The sequence below is a fragment of the Sparus aurata genome, chromosome 1, assembly GCF_900880675.1.
Source record: "Sparus aurata chromosome 1, fSpaAur1.1, whole genome shotgun sequence".
In the NCBI taxonomy this organism is placed as follows: Eukaryota; Metazoa; Chordata; class Actinopteri; order Spariformes; family Sparidae; genus Sparus; species Sparus aurata.
Window position 1 is genome coordinate 21679189 of NC_044187.1, and position 17199 is coordinate 21696387.

At 41.5% G+C, this 17199-nt stretch overlaps 2 protein-coding genes across 2 annotated transcripts; one reads left to right on the forward strand and one right to left on the reverse strand.

The window, feature by feature from the left end:
* The first annotated feature begins 689 nt into the window (after positions 1-689).
* On the forward strand, positions 690-2825 carry smdt1b (single-pass membrane protein with aspartate-rich tail 1b). The gene is made up of 3 exons (XM_030424694.1): positions 690-907; positions 2221-2379; positions 2576-2825. The coding sequence occupies exons 1-2, from the start codon at positions 746-748 to the stop codon at positions 2356-2358; spliced, it is 300 nt and encodes a 99-aa protein (XP_030280554.1). The 5' UTR covers positions 690-745; the 3' UTR covers positions 2359-2379; positions 2576-2825.
* Positions 2794-14998, reverse strand: LOC115585969 (rootletin-like). The gene is made up of 18 exons (XM_030424669.1): positions 14913-14998; positions 14394-14542; positions 12476-12636; positions 11228-12357; positions 10212-10348; positions 9641-9794; positions 9479-9556; positions 8515-8547; positions 8234-8302; positions 7966-8055; positions 7660-7754; positions 6230-6851; positions 5390-5624; positions 5117-5222; positions 4798-4957; positions 4531-4644; positions 3215-3301; positions 2794-3112 (listed from the first exon to the last, which is right to left on the reverse strand). Exons 3-18 carry the CDS (start codon positions 12558-12560, stop codon positions 2966-2968), a joined length of 3342 nt encoding a protein of 1113 aa, XP_030280529.1. The 5' UTR covers positions 12561-12636; positions 14394-14542; positions 14913-14998; the 3' UTR covers positions 2794-2965.
* Between the last annotated feature and the right edge of the window lie 2201 nt (positions 14999-17199).

A 17199-nucleotide genomic window follows, 5' to 3' on the forward strand; every position in this document is an offset into this window, starting at 1 on the left:
CATTTCAGAATTTGCTGAAATAACCTTTTTCGTTGGAGGTTCAAAAGCAAGCATAGATTGTGCTGTAACGTTGCAGAATGGGAGACCTGCTTCTATCCACGTAATAAACTGACTTCTGTGCAAAGTGTCACTCTGCAATCGTCAGATTATGAAAAATAATAAATAATTACGGATCCCACAAATTTACAAAGCGTTTTTACCGGTCAAATAGCATAAAAATTATATCTTTAGAAATACATTTGGAAAACATATTTATATTTATGTTGTGGTTGTTTTTACAAAAAAAAGGTATCAAGTCAAGTCAGATCAGACTGGGTAAATTCAACAAACACTAATCTGGCTCAGAGGTTATACTATCCTTGTAAATATAACCCCTCAATTTAACGTTTGAAGAACAAAATTAAACTTAAAATTCAATATAAACTTCAAATGGACTAGGTTGATGACACTGTTTTATATCGTAGTGACTTGTAAATAAATGGTTTCTGAGAAGGATTTCATTTTTTAATTTGTGAGAATTAAATACATTACACAGCATCTGGGGACGTCAGTGATCGTTATCACGCTACGTACATTTGACGTAAAATCTCTTGGCCATACAACACAGTTTAATTTGAAAGTATTTCATTAATTTAATTGATGCATCAAATACTGCTGGTGTTTCACGTCAAACGTCACGACACGCCCATAAAAGGCATCCCAGTCCAGCCACAGAGACGTCCCACCCATTAGATATACTGGAAAAATGGCGACTAGGTTACTGCGGCTCCCACTGCGCCTTTCTACCCAAAATATGGGGGTTATGAGCCGTAACACCGGCTTGAAAACATCAAACATATCCAGGGCGACTCAAAGCAGGACGGCGGTATCAACGCCATCGGGGGCAATCTTACCTAAACCGGATAAAGTAAGTTTCTTTCTGCCTCGGTTACCGAGTGAAAAACCGACATGAAATATGAGTGATACCGTAGGCGGGACTTGTCACTGGATTGACACAAGCTGCGGCGAATAGAAATGCAGGATACGAGCTGTTGCAGTCAAGTCAGCCAATGAGCGTATGTTTACACGAAGCTAAAGGTACTTTCAGGAAGTACTATATTACCGCTGATATAGCCAATTCAAGTCAGATTCTGGATTGAAGTGGAGATTTACAAAAGCACTTGAAATAATGTATAATTAGAGGATTATCTTGTGATCAGATGTTTTGCGTGGCGTGTAAGTAAATGGCACAAACGTTTGACATCTTGGAGTGCATAGTTGTCAAGAAAGGTCGAGGAAAATGAAGGGTATATGTTAATAAAGCCTTTAACTAAGGTCCTCTTTTTTTAATACTGTAACTATCCAACGCAATTAAATTAATTTACAAATGAACAGCACGTACACAGTTGGCTGTAGGGGAAGCTTTCCTAACATCTGAATGTTTTAAGCCAATGGAGTGTTTCTGATGTATGGGTCAAGTTCACAATCTTGACTAAAGGGATAGTCGTTAATTAGCCTCTAATTCACCTTTTCTTAGACAGTATAGTATAACTGGAACAAACAGAAAAATCCCTCTCAAGGCCCCAGCCAAGGTCCAAATTGGAATATGTTGTCAAAAAAGCTTAAGAATTGTTCCACTCATGGCTGGATCAACCTGCTGTGGTGCCCAAATAACACCCCAATCCTCCCAACGTATTTCTTTATTGCTCTGCTGAAATATTAGCTTTTCAAGATGTACTGCTTAAGTTTAAGAAAAAACAATGTAGGAATAAGTACTAAGATGATAAAGTTTTTTAAACTAGATTTTGGCAGAGACGCTCTCAAAACAGCAGGACCCATCATGAAGGCCCCATCATGTCTGTAGCTATTGTGTTTTAATTTATACATGTAATATTACAACAATTCTTTCCTATGATAGAAGATTGTCGTATGATTGAACCTGAAAATGTATGTTAATGCAGGACACAACCTTTGTGGTCTGCTGCCAACAAATTTTGTTTTTTGTTAGGGGCTTCTGGATCTGGCTGCATTGCAGCAACAGTAATGGTTGGCTCTGCTATAATCTCTTCGAAGATTCGATTTGTATTTAGGTTCTGTTACATTTGCTCATAATCACAAATCTGGATTAAAATAATCTAGAGCAAAATGAGGGGAGATTAATAATGAATATTTTAAGTAATCTGAACAGTCCATGCGTCTCCTCCCTTGAATAAACACTTGACAATTCCTCGTGTTTTCCAGACACCCTTTGGTCTTATCCGTATGACAATAGTGGTGGTGCCTTTCCTGTATGTGGGAACTCTGATCAGCAAGAACTTTGCCGCTCTCTTGGAGGAGCATGACATCTTTGTCCCTGAGGACGACGACGACGATGACTGAGCTAATGACAGAAAATAAAAGGTAAAGTCAAAGTATACATTAGCCGCGCCTTATTTAACCTTTTAACACTGTTGCTCCAATCTCTTTTATGCCTGATCTTGTGTAAAGGGTGTGTCAGCTCCATTTCAAAACATGTAGTTTGTGGCATGTTTGCAATCAAGACAACTGGTAACTGTAGAAAACTGATGAACTGTTTTTTTTTTATTTACCTCAACAGAGTGAATACTAGCCAGCACAAGGAAGGCAGAGAAGATGGGACAATTTGACTACCAAATCCCTGATCTCAACCCATCTCCTTCCTCTCTCCTATGCTGTTTATGTTGTTTACATTAAATTCATTTATTGAAATGCCATATCATGTGAGGCTATCAAAAAAAGGTTATGCCTTCACTCTTGTTTGCATGTTTGTGTCTGTCACTCAATAAACAGAGTCGATTACACACGAATAAACACTTGTTGTTATTGAACATGAATATGTTGTTATTGAGTCTTTGCATGGTGGTTTCCAAGTACACAATAGTGATATCCCGTCATGTCAACAAATACTTTATATTGGCTTGATGTCCCTGTTCTTCAAGGTAAGTTTCTAAACACTTGTCCTTATTGGTCAGGTCTGCCTCGCTCCCTCCTGCAGTACAGCGTTGGCCAGTCTCAAGTGTTCGTTGAGGGAGCCCCTCTCCAACTGGCTACGACCCCTCATTTCATTCAGCTCTACATACGCCAGCTTGTAACGCTCATAAGCTGCTTCTTTCTCCTAAAGTAAAGGTTAGATAAAACAGGAAAGTCCAAGTTGTAAAGGTACAACATATAAAGTGTAATTTTTAGATAATATAGGAGATCAGATCATAAAACATACCTTGGTAAGAGACTGAACTTCATTCTGTAGACAGCTGATTTCTTTTTGAAGATATTGCACCTCATTGTCTTTTGCCCTTAGTATTGTCTGAAAAGAAAAACGTGACATCTTACTATTATCCAGTTAACCTTAAAATGTTGTGAAGCAGTGGTGGAGACATTTACTCAAGCACTTTACTTCACTTGAGCATTTCTATTTCCTGCTGCTTTTCTCCCACCCCACTACATATTTGAGTCATATTTTGTAAGTTTTATTCCACTACAAGTATTTGATAACTTTAGTTAATAGTCACCATCCAGAATGCTGCATCAGAGCCAGGGTAGCTCATTTAAAACAAATGTATTTTATTGCTAATTATACAGATAAAGCTAAAAACAAAACGGCACTATTTCCGATAATCAGAAAAATGCAGAATGTCTGATCCAACAATAAGCTAGGCAACCATAGCATACAGTATACATATAAATATATGTGATGTTTGGGTGACTTTCACTTCTACCAAACTAATATTTTAACACGATATCTCTATTTTTATTCAAGTATGCCTTTTGGGCACTTTTTACAACACTGCTTGTATTTTACTTAAGTGGTTCTTTTTCATGCTACTCCAAACTTTACTCCACTACCTGTTTTTTTTAACATCTACTGTAGTTACTTTGTTGATTAAGTAGAATGTATGTGCAAAACATGATCACCTTATAAAATATGTACTCAAAACATGACTTAAAAAAAATGCCACAAGTTTATATACATTCATGTATGATTAACAATTAAACTATTAATGTCATAACATAACAAATACACTTTGAGCGAGGTACTTATGTAATGGAGTATTTTTACACTGGTATATTACTTGTACCACTGATGTTGGACTTCATGAAGTCTATCTGTTAAACCTTTAACTTTAGCACAAGCGACGTGCTGGATTGGTATTCTCAAACACGCACTAGATGGCAGTATGTGCTGTGTGAGAATGTGACCGACCAGAGATGCTTAACACAAATGAGGGCACCAGTAAAAAAAATGAACAGGTGACAATGTTGCAACAGGGAGTCGTTAAAGAGGTTATGAGACAAAACAGTAACAATTCTTTGATTAATTTGTTTTACTAAAGTGGGTCCAAACTCTCACAGCACATGTGTCAAATGTTGCTCTCTGCCTTCCCATGATGACAGTAATGTCAATATTTGTCCTTCAAGTCCAAGTTATTATTCAGCTGCTGTACATGAAACTGGGTTGGGATGCGGAAAGAGGTTGAGTTGAGATTATGTAGGATCTAATTTAGGGACAACCATTGAACTTATTACTATCAATACCTCCACTTCTGACGCAGAACGCTCAGTGCTGCCAAGAGATACCATGTCCGCCCTCTGGCCTGTAATGAAGTATCGCATGCGGCTGATCTCTTCTGCCAGTTTGGCCTTAAGCTCCTGAAAAGAGATTTTTAGCACAAGTATTAGGTTAATTTGATGTAGCCAATTATGTGTCCTTTGTAATTTAACCCTATAAGAACTAAACATGACCTTTGATGGCAATTATTGAAACAATCTGTAAGTTGGTAGAAATAAGGCATGTATGTAAACCTGGTTCTCTCTTCTCAGCTGCTCCAGCTCTCTCTCCTTGCAACCAAGGTCAGTCTCTCGGCCCCTGCTGCTCTGCTCGGTGCGGCTCAGCTGCAGGCATGTCTGAGAGTAGCGCTCTGACAGCACATCTAACTCACTATGCAAGACATCCGCCGGTGGCCTGACACGCACAAACACACGAGTTATGGAGTGAATTTTAATGCACTATCATGCAAGGGGTCATGGCTGGGTGGAAAACATCTTGAGCCTGCAGCGAGAGCCTGCGAGATGGAGAACCGGATCTCTCAGTATGATAACAGAGTGACTGTGATATACTTACATGTGGTACGAAGTATCCACATGTTCAGCTCCTCCAGCCAACCTCCTGGCCTTCTCCACCTCTCTCTCCAGCTCCTCTCTGTGAGCCGCTCTCAGTGTCTCCATCGCTTTGATGAACAGAACAAAGTGTGATTTTAAAAGACATAAAAACATGTAATACAAAGAGGGATAGGTTACAAGATTTATTTAGCAAAAGAAACGTAAGAAGGAAATCCATGTAACTAACGTGTCAAATTGTCACTCCTGAGCCACCGTTGCTCATCTTCTGCTTTACCTTTAGCAGCTGTCTTGCTCTCCTCCTGCAGCATCCTGTCTCTCTGTTCCTCCAGTTCCCTGATCTCCCTCTTGTGTTTCTCCTGCAGTTCTTGCAGTGCTTTCTGATGGGCTGCTTCCATTGCTTCTAGTCTGGCCCTACAAGGGGCCCCGGGGCCACACGGACTCTCAACTTCAATCGCCATGGCCGCGCGCTCCCTCTTAATGCTCTCCACTTGCTTTCGAAGAGAGAGGGCCTGGAAGATGGATGTATGGAGGGGGAAAAGGATCACTTATGGAGGTTTAAATTATTTCCTTTCATTAAAAACACTTAAAAGGAATGTCACTTTTTTCAATGGAGTGGCTCTAAAGGGTAACTCCACTAATTCTTCACATTAAACTGTGTTGACATGTGTTGGGGAGTACTACTACATGTGTGAAAGAAGTAGTATAAAGCCTTCTGTGGCTCCAGAGGAAGCTGCATGTAATCTGATTAAGTGTCTCATGTGATGTCATTCAGTGGCTAAATTGCATTGTGGGTAATGTAGGCGGCATGTTTTGAAAAGGAAGAACAATGCAAGGAATATAAAGGTGATTTTGATAAATCGGGTTTTTTTTGTTTTTTTTTGTTTTTTTTACAGGATTTCAAGGCTAGACCAGTGGACTGCTTTTCACATTACCCACAATGCAACTTCACCAATGGGTGACATCACAGGAGACAGTTTATCAGATTACATGCAGCTTCCTATGTAACCCTGAAAGGCTTTATGCTACTTTATCACATATGCAGTACTCACCAAGACCACTAAACACCCTTTAACGCTTAGGAATTGGTGGATTTATCCTTTAAGTTCTGTCTTACCTCCTTTTGAAGTGCTTCAGCTGTGTTGGTTTGAATGGTTTGGGCTCCATTTATAGTTGGAAGAGCTCCCTTTGAGTTCGATATATCAGTTTCTGACACAGTGACAGACTGTTCACCCTCTTCAGGGTTCGACTGATACGCCTGCTGTGATGCCTGCTGGGTGTTTGACTGATCAGCCTGTGCTCCAATGAGAGACTGCGCGCTCAAGTCACTAAAGGACATTTTCTCAAGTTCTGCCCACTTTTGGCTGACCTCTGAGTCCATGGTCTCTATAACAGGCACAGGCACACTCCCCCTTTTCAGCTCCATGGAGTCCCACCTGCTGCCCATCTCACCTAAAGGAACCCCCTCCTCAAACCACTTGTTCCTCTCCTCCAATCGCTTTGCTTGCTCGCGGTCCCAGCCCTCCCCTTCCTCTCTCTGACTGGCTGGAGACAAGTCCAGATCCCCGTCTACACTATGGTGGTTGTGGCCAGCCCGACGGGAGTTTGCAGCTGTGGCGATGGAGGTGGAAGTGGCGGGTTCATAGCCGGAGTTCTGGCAGGTGAACCGAGCAGGGGGTTGGCATGACGACGGTCTGCGGGAGAGGGGGTTCTCTTTCTCGCTGCCGGTGTCTGATTGGCTGAGGTTAAGAATAAGGGAAAGACAGGAGGGTAGTGTTACAGATGAGAAGAAAGATGATAGAGGGGTTCACTACAGACAGACCACCCAATCACATCGTCTGGATTTCTCCACAGTGTTCAGAAATTTTCAGGTCAAAGCCTGTTTGTTTGAGTCGGATTGTGGATTTTAATATCATTTTTTTGCAGGAATAACATTTTAAACGTCACATGATCACCATGTGGGATGCCCTTTTTTGTAATTAGTACAGTGCTATACAGTGATGGAATGTAACTTACTACATCGTCTTAAGTACTGTACCTAACTACAATTTTGAGGTACTTGTGCATTAGCTAAGCATTTTCATATTCTGCTATGTCATACTTCTACTCCACTACATTTATTTGATCATTTTGGTAACTAGATATTTCGCAGATTGCTTGTTGCATCACAGCTAAAGTGGTGCATTTATGTTTATTGTTTTATCTGCACATTATTCAGATAATCTGAAAAATATTGAATATCAGATCCGTTAATGAGCCAGGTTGATCTATAGACAGTATATACTGATAATACATGTAAATATATATATAATTTACTAATAGCTGTGCTTTTGTTACTTAACCACATTTAATATTAGTTACTTTAAGAGTGGCATCATAAATCATAATCAAATCATTTAATATATAATAATCAAACAGTCTTAACTTATCTTATCTGCAGTAAACAATGTAAATTTGTATGCTTTATTAAAACCGTTGTACTTTTACTTAAGTAGAGGCTCTGAATGCTTCCTGCAGCACTGTCTCCCAGCACAAAGTCAGACTCACTGCGTGTTGTTCTGGATCGCCTGCTTTAGTAACTTCACCCAGTTCCGCCGTATTCTGGAGGTCATAGCAGAGAGAGTGAACACTGCTCTCTTTGTCTGGACGAGATCAAAAGCAAACACACACACACACACACACACATACACACACACACACACACACACACATACAGACTGTTAAACAGGAAGCAGCAGCCACACATGTACTTGATGAGGAAATTGGGGAGGGGGGGTGTCTCTTGACTGTCCATCTGTCTGATGCTCAACTGTACAACACACTGAGCAAAACACATGAACAGTAAACACATACTTGTATTTGGAGTCCATAGTTCTTCTCTACATCACAGTCTGACACGTTCACACAGGACTTCAGGTGGATCTCTCCGTCTAGATCATCTGACTGCATCACATTAAGAAGAGCTTAAATTTAGTCTAATAAGTTTGTCACCCAAAACACCAAAAGATGAACAAGTCGAATCATTTGTGAAAACCAACACAAAACCCTTCAAATTACTGCGTCTAGACTGAAAGAAAAAAGAAAATCTGAAGTCATTTTAATGTCATGAGTCAGGTCTTACCTCCTCAACCTCCGAGTCTCTGTAGTACCTCAGGGAAGTTTCGCCCAGAACAAACCAGTGTTTCATCCACTGAGCAAAACACAGTAAAGAATATTACATTAATTTGTTGTGGAAGTGTCACACACATCGACTGACTTTACTGTTGTGTGAACTTCTTTATATTGTAGGTAGCCTAGAGGTTGAGTCTAGTTGAGGATGCGAGAATGTGGTTTCAGCAGGAATCAGAATATTTATGACATTGCCTTTTTAAAGATTACATCGGAAGAACAACTACTATTTACCTTGCCATGTTCATCCAGTCTGGACATCCATCCCTTCACATATCAACAACTGAAATTAAAGTATTAAGAAGAAGCTGTCGGAGAGCATTCTGTAGTGGTTTCTGTCTCACACTTCACATCATGAAACTACAGGAAACGGAAACTGTCAGATGCAGACAGACGTGATGTGTGATAACCACTTCACCCTGAAGCATGCATAGAGAGTCAGGCAAGACTTTAAAGGCTGAGAACTGGGAAATATGCTGCCGAATGGGAACGTAAAAACGGAAGGGGTGTCGTTTTTGAGAACTGTGATCGTTATTGTTAAAAGGGAGGGAATGGGGAAGAGAAAGAAGAACAGAAAAAAACGGAATTTAAAGAAAGCAGGTGCTATGAAAGCATTTTAGCTTTTTAAAATAACGTAAAATACTTACCGTGCATGCACCATATTGTCCAAAACATATTATGTAGGGGACAGAAAAAAAGAGACATTGAGGGAGAAAAACATGCATGGTGTGCAGTGAAATGAGGAAGTCACATGTGTAGCCTTTATTATGCTCATTGGAAATGTTGTCAGGGTTTCTGATCTACTGCAAACGTTTCCCGGTTGCATGTGATTCATAGCTTTGCAATAACAACATTTTGAATGTTTCATTGTGTGACCATCCATCCTTCTGTGTTTGCTGAGTCAGAGGTTTGAGGCATGACACAGCAGCGCTGACACTGCAGGATACAGAGGTTTGAACCATCCTAGAATCTATTAATAAGATGATAAATCATATGAACATGCTGCCCTCAAACATAAGAGTGCTAACTAATGGGTTTTTTTCTCCCTGCAAGGTGCTTCTGTGAGAGGAATGCCTGAGGCAAAAGAGCTGAAAAAAATATCAGGGAGCTACTTTAGAATGAATGTATGAATGACCCATTTTCCTCCAAACACTCATGTGATTTATACGGATGGAGAAAGTAATGGGACCGTTCTCACCTCTGTCTGCGGGCGTTCAATAGGAGATCGCTCCTTCACCTTTAAGGATCTGTGTTTTCCACTTTGATTACCTGAACTCTTTGATAGAATGAATAGAAGGATTACAAAAGGTGCTGTTTCAACATGGATTTCATTGCGATATCTGCAGTGACAGCATCGTACCTGTGTGTGAAGAGATGAGGTTGACTGTCTTCGAGATGATCGGCCGTTCTCAGAGTCCCGACATTTCTCTCGTCTGTCTCTGCCTCTCTCTCTGCCTCTCCCCCTCTCGTCTGACTCAATCCTCGAACTGTAGGTGTCTACTTCATCTTGATACCTTCAGAGACGAAAACATGTGTAAAGAAAGTGAGTAGAGGAAACATAGATTGTGTTTAAATCGTTGACAATCACATAAATTATGTTTATTATAAACATTCAAAAGGCCCATTTCACATCTGTTTCTTCCTTCTGATTCTTCTAGATTTTCTCATACCTCTGCAAAGGCTTCAGGGACACTTCTCTTTTCTCCAGCCATAACTAAAATAATTATTCACGGTCATATCAAAAGCAACTTCAAAGTATTTTCTACTTGCTACACTACATTTATCCTAATTTTACAGCCACCAAAAGAACACTTTAAAGAAACGCACCACGAGGAATGCATGAACGTGGGACTTCTGTTATCTCTTATCTCTTATCCATGAATTGATTCTATAACATGATACCGTGCAGTATCATGTGTCATACCACCAACCTGTAAGTCCGAAGCTGATTCCTACATGGACTGGGGCTCTGGTTCCTCCTCCTCAGCCCTGGAGGCTCCTCTTCTGACTCTAGCAGGATCTTTGGAATATCAGCCAGAACGATGTAGTCATCGATCGTCATCCCCACCTTAAATTCAAAGAGATTAATTATGTGATGTGTGGTACAGAGATTCTCCAGCTAGCAGTTCTGTGAGGCTACATTGAGGCACAACGATGCTTTGAGATGAATTCTAATGTTAGCATGTCAACATAGGATCTATGGTTAACAATGATACTTTAATGCTAACCCTAACCTTTTTGAACCCAAACCATGTTTTTTTTTAAACCCAATCAATTATTTCTGTTACCCAAACTTAACCAAACAGAAACAGAAAGCTGAAACGAAACAGTAAACAATAATTTAACTTAAAACAGTATGAAACTTTGTTCCAATCGGGAACGGGCGTGACCTGCAGCAGTACCCGTTAATAAATCACACTGTTACCGAAGTCAGTTGGAAGAAGAACTGATATATCTCTCCATCCAGAAAAGCCATCAGTGCTGTTCTTTGCCCTTCTTTGCCCCTCTTACAATGACATTAATAAATGTTTTTTTTATAATTGATGCTATAGCAACACATGTGCTAACCTCTGCTATTGTTATTTTCAAACAGTCTCTTTTCATGTTTGTTTCACATCTGGCAGCACCTAGTTCCTCTTACAGCACTGACTGGTTCAAAGCCTGTTTGCTCAGCCACAAGAGGGATTTGTGCGCTCACGTGATCTTGTGAGGTAACAATAATTTCACTGTAAAACCACAAATGCTCAACCTCAAGGTTGCGCTATAGGAAAAAGTCAGGGGTTCACAAAAGCTAGTAGGCTTCATCCTCTGGTGACCATGAATGTTTGCTCTAAATTTAATTGCAATCTATACAATAGTGGTTTAGATATTTCAGTCTGGTCCACTCTAATTGACTGAGTGACAGAGCTTTGCTGCTAGCTTGGCTAGTTATACCTGATATACGTACCTGGTCCACTTCCACCGCTGCCTTCTTAGGTTCAGAGATCAATAAGGCATCCATGCCTCGCCTCATGCTGCTCCTGCTTCTCTCACCGCTGACTGCATCATTCCTCTCATTGCCTTTATCAGTTTCTGTGACTGCAACATGTGACAGCAAACCACCGAGCACTTGAGAGTCCACACCTCGCCTTGATGACGAGGACCCACGAGAGGGTGGGAGGCTGAGTAAAGAGTGAGCGGACCCCTGCCAGGAGCCTTGAGAAGGACTCAGTCTGCTTTCTCTGGAGTAGGTCTCCCTCTGAGGGCTGTGGCTGTGAGTGCTGTAGCCGTTCCTGGGCGGGGATACTTCGCGGCTGTTGCGAGACCGAGTGTTGGCCGAGCTGTTGACAGCGGTTCTGGTTCTGGGAGATGCTTGAGATCCCTCATACGAGTTTCGCTGGATGGCTGAAGATCCACGGCGTGAGATTGACTCTAGATTCCTGTAGAGTTTCTCAGAGTCCAAGCTGTGTTTGTTTGACGCTTGTGATGAACTCCTCAACTCTGGGCTGCATCCCCTCTGAGCATCATATTTACCGTTCTGTAGATGCAAAGAGTCTGTGCGCCTGTGAGAAGAGCTGGCCCTCAGGGGTGAGGCAGTCCGAGCAGCAATGGACCCCCTCCTGCGGGACGGACTGGATCTGCCGGATGTATGCCGAGAGGGAACATGTGAAGGAATCTGAGAGGAGGCGTGAGACCGAGGCTGAATCCGGGAGAGGGAGCTCCTTCTCTGGGTTCCAACAGGAGATCCAGCAAACTTGTAGCGATCCGGGCTTACAGAGCTGTGACGTGTTGGTGAATTCCTCTCTGAATCAGTCCCCCGTCTAAAGTTGGAGTGATACGTGTATCTTTCTGGGGATTCACTTCTCCATGCTTCCTGCAAATATGTATCTGGGTTCCTCCTCTGTGATGGCAAGCCGAGGTTGACGTTCCTATAGGGGACACAGGCTTTGGGCTCAAGAACATAGTTGCTGGGAAGAGGATGCCCTCTTTCGTAGTAACGATACATTTGTTTGTTGACTTCCTCCGTTTGCTGCTCTCTATTGCCTCTTCTGTCTGGAGAGAAGTAGCCACTCTCTTTTTCCCTGTCACCTCTGGAGTCTGAAAATCATACAAGAACAAATTAATTGCTTGCACAAGGCAAGGTCAAGATCAACTTATTCTCCATACATTAAGGAAGGAATACATTTGAAGTTGCTGGGCACACCTGTGACTGTACCTGATGCCCTGCGGGACCTGCCCCTCCTCTCATCCATCCAGGAGCTTTCAGTACCACGGTGGGGAGCAGGGTCCAGTCGGGTCATATCTCTTTGGGCCTCGCAGAGCCTCTCTGGGCTGAGGGACCTGCTCCTCTCTGGACAATCCCACTGTTTTGGAGAGCTGGTGGAGGGCAGGACAAAGGTAATCAGTGATATATGGACAAGGAAGTTAAAAATATGGACATTTCATTTAGTGAAATACTGGACTGTAAGTTGCCTTGCTGACGCACCTACAAATGTTAGAAGGAGTGTGAAAAACGATACTTTCGTCTTACAGGAAGGAGCACAGCTGTGATCCACTTGCAAACTATCATGTGGAACCACTGAGCAGTCCATCCAAAGAACAATACTCGCTAAATTTAGCTGGCGCCTCTGTAATCCTTTGATACATCATGAACCAGCTTTATTGGTAGTCGTGAGTGTGCAGATAAAAATGTAAAGCTAGGCACAGAAGAGAGAATCGTTCACGTGCCCGCTTCTTCCTACAACTTGATTTGTGCTGAATTGTGAATTTGCCTAAATGAAAGCTTTAAACTGAATGATTTACTGTAACATGATCAGAACATGTTCTGAAGGAGAAATTAGACTTCATACACACAATAGAGAACAAGGCAGGATAAATGTGTTTTTTGACCAGTCTGTGGCAGCAAAACGACCTGCAAACACTACAGTGACAAATTATAACTTTATGAAGTTGATATGGCAGACCTGGACTGGTGTTCTGGCCAACTCATGAATGTAAGTCCAGTCTTAACTCCTTTTTTAGCTCTGTGTTTGATCTCCACAAGGAAATATGTGGTTCTTCGGCTGCTAATTGCTCTGCTGTGTTCACAGGCTAGTTGCTCACAGTCTGTCTGGGGCTCGACAGGTAACATACACCAATAGTTGCCTTCTCTGGCCAGTCCTTACTTCCAACACATCAATCACAGCAGCCTGGTCAGTGGCCTTACACTTCTAAGCCTGACACTCTCATTAGCATCACTTCTTAAAGCACCCCTCTCGTCAATTAGTAAAAAGAGCAACAAGTTGCCTAAGTTGTTTGGTGACTTGATGGGTCATATGCTAGACATTCCTCCTGGAGGCCAGGGTTCCATCCATAAGATTGATTTGTTTTTAAGTTAACGTACGTAATAACGCAATGTAAATGACATGACTGAACTTAACTATTTCAATCCAAACTATGATATTTTCCTGAACCTAAACAAGCCATTTTTATGCCTAAACCTAACTAAACCGCAACTGTTTCACAACCTTGAATAAACTACAAAAGTCATATGTCATATGTATGTATTATGTTATTATAGTGACGTTGACTGCAGAGCCCTTGAATTAAGTGCTCATGAACACACAGCGAGCAGGATCCTGCCGTGTACCAGCAATGGCAGACCAGGTGAAGGTACCAGTTCCAGCACTCCCGGTTATGGCTAATACTACCAAGCACAGCAAGCGACGCAAAACACTGATGGAAAAAACGCAAAAAGAGCTGCAACGAAGAGAAAGGAGTCTTAGTGTGGTGATGTAGAGGGAATGGAGAGGACTGCTAACTGAAAAGGGAACAGGAAGTTAGCGGAAAAGATGACCATGCTTACAGCAGCTTTAAGGCCACGGACCAAGCTACCTTAGTTGACGAGCTGGGAATGAGAAAAGTTGGAATGGGATGGGGAACCAAAATTGTTAAGGTGCATCTTAAAGAAATGTTGTGGGTTTGTCACAATGTGCGACCTTATTCAAATGACACATTATCATTTTATCCTTTGTAATCATAAATAAAGTGATTAGTGCATCTAAGTCAGCTGTTATGCAGCTCATAAAGTGATATGCTCAGCTTGTTTAAGGTAAAAAAAAAAGAAGCTGTTTCTGGATACAGGATACAGTCACCTGGATTGTATGTCAGTGTCACAGATATTAAGTTCCCACTCAGGACTCAGACTGTGGACCAGACTCCACTCGTAGGTCCAACCACCACTGACATCATCACTACTGGCACTTGTCGCCTCGGACGGGGGACCGGTATCAACATCTGCCTCCTAGTTTGTGGAACACAGAAACGTTTTTTTAAGCATTTGTGAGTCTGAGCTGTCTGGTTGTTCGTTGACGTTGAGGCAATTTTTCTAGCAATACAGTGTGTATAAATGAGATATTTATTTAGTTTCAAAAGAGCATGTTTTGATGCTATTACGTCTGATCTTGTTCTATATTATGCTGAAACAAAACCACATACATTGCATTCTGGACCTGGAAAAAGCTTAATACAGCAACTACCTGTTGGCTGATACAATTTATGCCATATTTTTTAGAGAAGGAAACAAAATAAGACAACATAAACTTACCCCGCAGACACTAATACATAGCCAACAAACAGCCCAAGTCTAAACATTTAAACCATATTTCACTTACTGTGACTTCTCGCTGTCCTTCAGACAAATCTTCTGTCAATCCTTTCAGCAGCTCTCCTCCTTCCCTGCTTCCTTCTCTCCATTCGTTCTGGCTAAGTCAATACTTTTAGACTGTACAGGACGTAACTTAAGCTAGTCTCTGGTCAGGCTCATCATTATTTCATTGCTCTAGTGCTTTTGCATTACCAGAACCGCCCACTCAACTTCTTTCTCATCGTTATCTTGATCCTTTCTCTGGTTCTACCTCACATTAAGAGACAAGGTCACAGAAGTTTTTGCATGTTTTAGCTCTCCATCTCTTGACTAGATGCAAGGTTTAAAGGATGTAAGTGTTGCCTTTTGTTTTCAGATCATAATAAAGTCCGTATTACAGGTAAAAAAATTCCTGTCTTGACTTTTTTCCACAGTATAGTTTAATTTAAGTGGGACAGTGCTGTGTGAGGGGGCATGTTTGCATGTGTCATGTAGGCGTATCAAATTACACCCATTCTCTGAAGATTTAAATGAGCTTTCATTAATTAATGATAAAGAATCAAATGCCACCTTGTTGCATTCTCCCACCTCCACAGTAGTTTCACTTGGTGATTGTGTTATAGATAGGCATCATCACCTCACTGTGCAGCATGTGCAACAAGTATCAGAAAGCACTTGACCGTCTTCATTCTATATTCTCTGGTCACAGTAACTTGGCCGTTGCTGATTGTGAGCATCAGGGCCTATATTTCAAATTGTGGACTTAAGTTAAAGTTAGGTGGCTTCATTGGTTGCTTTCTGCTTGACTTAAACTGTTAACTCACACAGTAGCTCTGGTAATGTCTGTTTTCGGCAGTAGTTTGTGGGTAAACACACCGACCTCTTCGGCCTCTCTCATGGTTTTCTGCTTTTACAAACAAGAATCAACACTAAGCGAAGGTTCCTTGTAGCTGCTTTGAGTATAGAAACTTGCCATTCCTGAGCTGCCATTATGCTATGACTCTCCTGCTGCTGCACATCCTGTGTCTGTATACATGCATAGCAACAGCAACTACGAGGGGTGGGTCAATTGTAAAATGACTTCAGAGAATTTTGATGAATAGCCTACAGGCCCGGATTGTTTCACAAAACTATTGAATCTTTCATGTACATACCCACTCTTGTGAGCCGTCCTGTTGTGGAGCAGCAGCAGTGGTGTTGCTGCTCAGGTGCATATGATCCGGCCGCAGGCAGGAGCCACAGCGGGATGGGTCAAAGGTGTTGGGCTGGAACTGACGGCAATAGTAGTCCTCAGCAGGGGGCGCCATGTTGATCCTGCTGCCCTCTGTCATCAGTTGTGTTCGACTTGATATTCTCAGGCACCTGAGCACTTAAATAGCCCTTGACTAATATATTCTCTATATAACTGGTGTAACTTATTTCCCAGGAGACTCTAGACACAGCTCATTAGCATAACTTAATAACAAATATAATCAAAAGATGAAATCTGATTAGCTATGATTAGGCAGGCTCTAAGAGATTATTTGTTAATTCTTTAGATGTCTATATTTGAATTGCATATGAGCAGAAGATCACAGCTAATATATTTTTCAAAAAGTGTATTTGTAATGTTATTACTATAAATAGAGCTTGGTGAGTCATGTCACTAACAAAGGAATATCTTTTCAGGAGAGATACTGTAAGTGTGAGCACAGTTACTCAAATATCCTGTTGACTGAAACACACACCACTATTGATGGGATACCTTTACACCTCTGAGCAGAAAACTGTAACAGTGTATAACCATTACATAGAGGGAATCCTCCCGTATTAGCTATCTGTGTCAAGGTTCACACAGAAACATCTTTACCTTAGGAATGAGTTCCAAAGTCTTCATTGTCACAGAGAAAGCAGTCCTTTATGTTTTATTTCCAAAAGAAGATCCTGTATTGAAAGCTCAGGTTCTTCTCACTATGATAGAAATCCTCTGGAGTGATCATGGCGGCTGTGGCTGAGGTCTATTATCAGAAAACAAACATTCATTGGTTCTCATATTGGCCAAGTGTGGTGACTGTGTGTCCTATCAAGTATCATCATCTTTAGAAAGTGAAACGTAGCACTGACTCCTCTTGACAGATGTCTTATGGTGGTGGGCTTGTTCCACAGATGGTTACTCAGTGAAGCCACGAGGAGGAGAGATAAAAGAGCAGAGCAGAGATGAGCTGGGGCACTGTCTATCTGCTAATCAGGATTAAGAAGTGTAATGAAGAAATGAGATGTCGACTTTGATCAATCAATACAGAAAACTAAAAAAATATAAGTTAGGCAGCAGCCAG

Excerpts from the sequence above, each read along its gene's own strand:
- smdt1b (XM_030424694.1), top strand. The coding sequence starts at position 746 with ATGGCGACTAGGTTACTGCGGCTCCCACTGCGCCTTTCTACCCAAAAT. Across the intron at positions 908-2,220 it reads TCTTACCTAAACCGGATAAA|ACACCCTTTGGTCTTATCCG; the intron begins GTAAGTTTCTTT and ends CGTGTTTTCCAG.
- LOC115585969 (XM_030424669.1), bottom strand. The coding sequence starts at position 12,560 with ATGACCCGACTGGACCCTGCTCCCCACCGTGGTACTGAAAGCTCCTGG. Across the intron at positions 9,557-9,640 it reads CCTCATCTCTTCACACACAG|AGTTCAGGTAATCAAAGTGG; the intron begins GTACGATGCTGT and ends ATTCTATCAAAG. Across the intron at positions 7,755-7,965 it reads ACTATGGACTCCAAATACAA|ACAAAGAGAGCAGTGTTCAC; the intron begins GTATGTGTTTAC and ends GATCTCGTCCAG.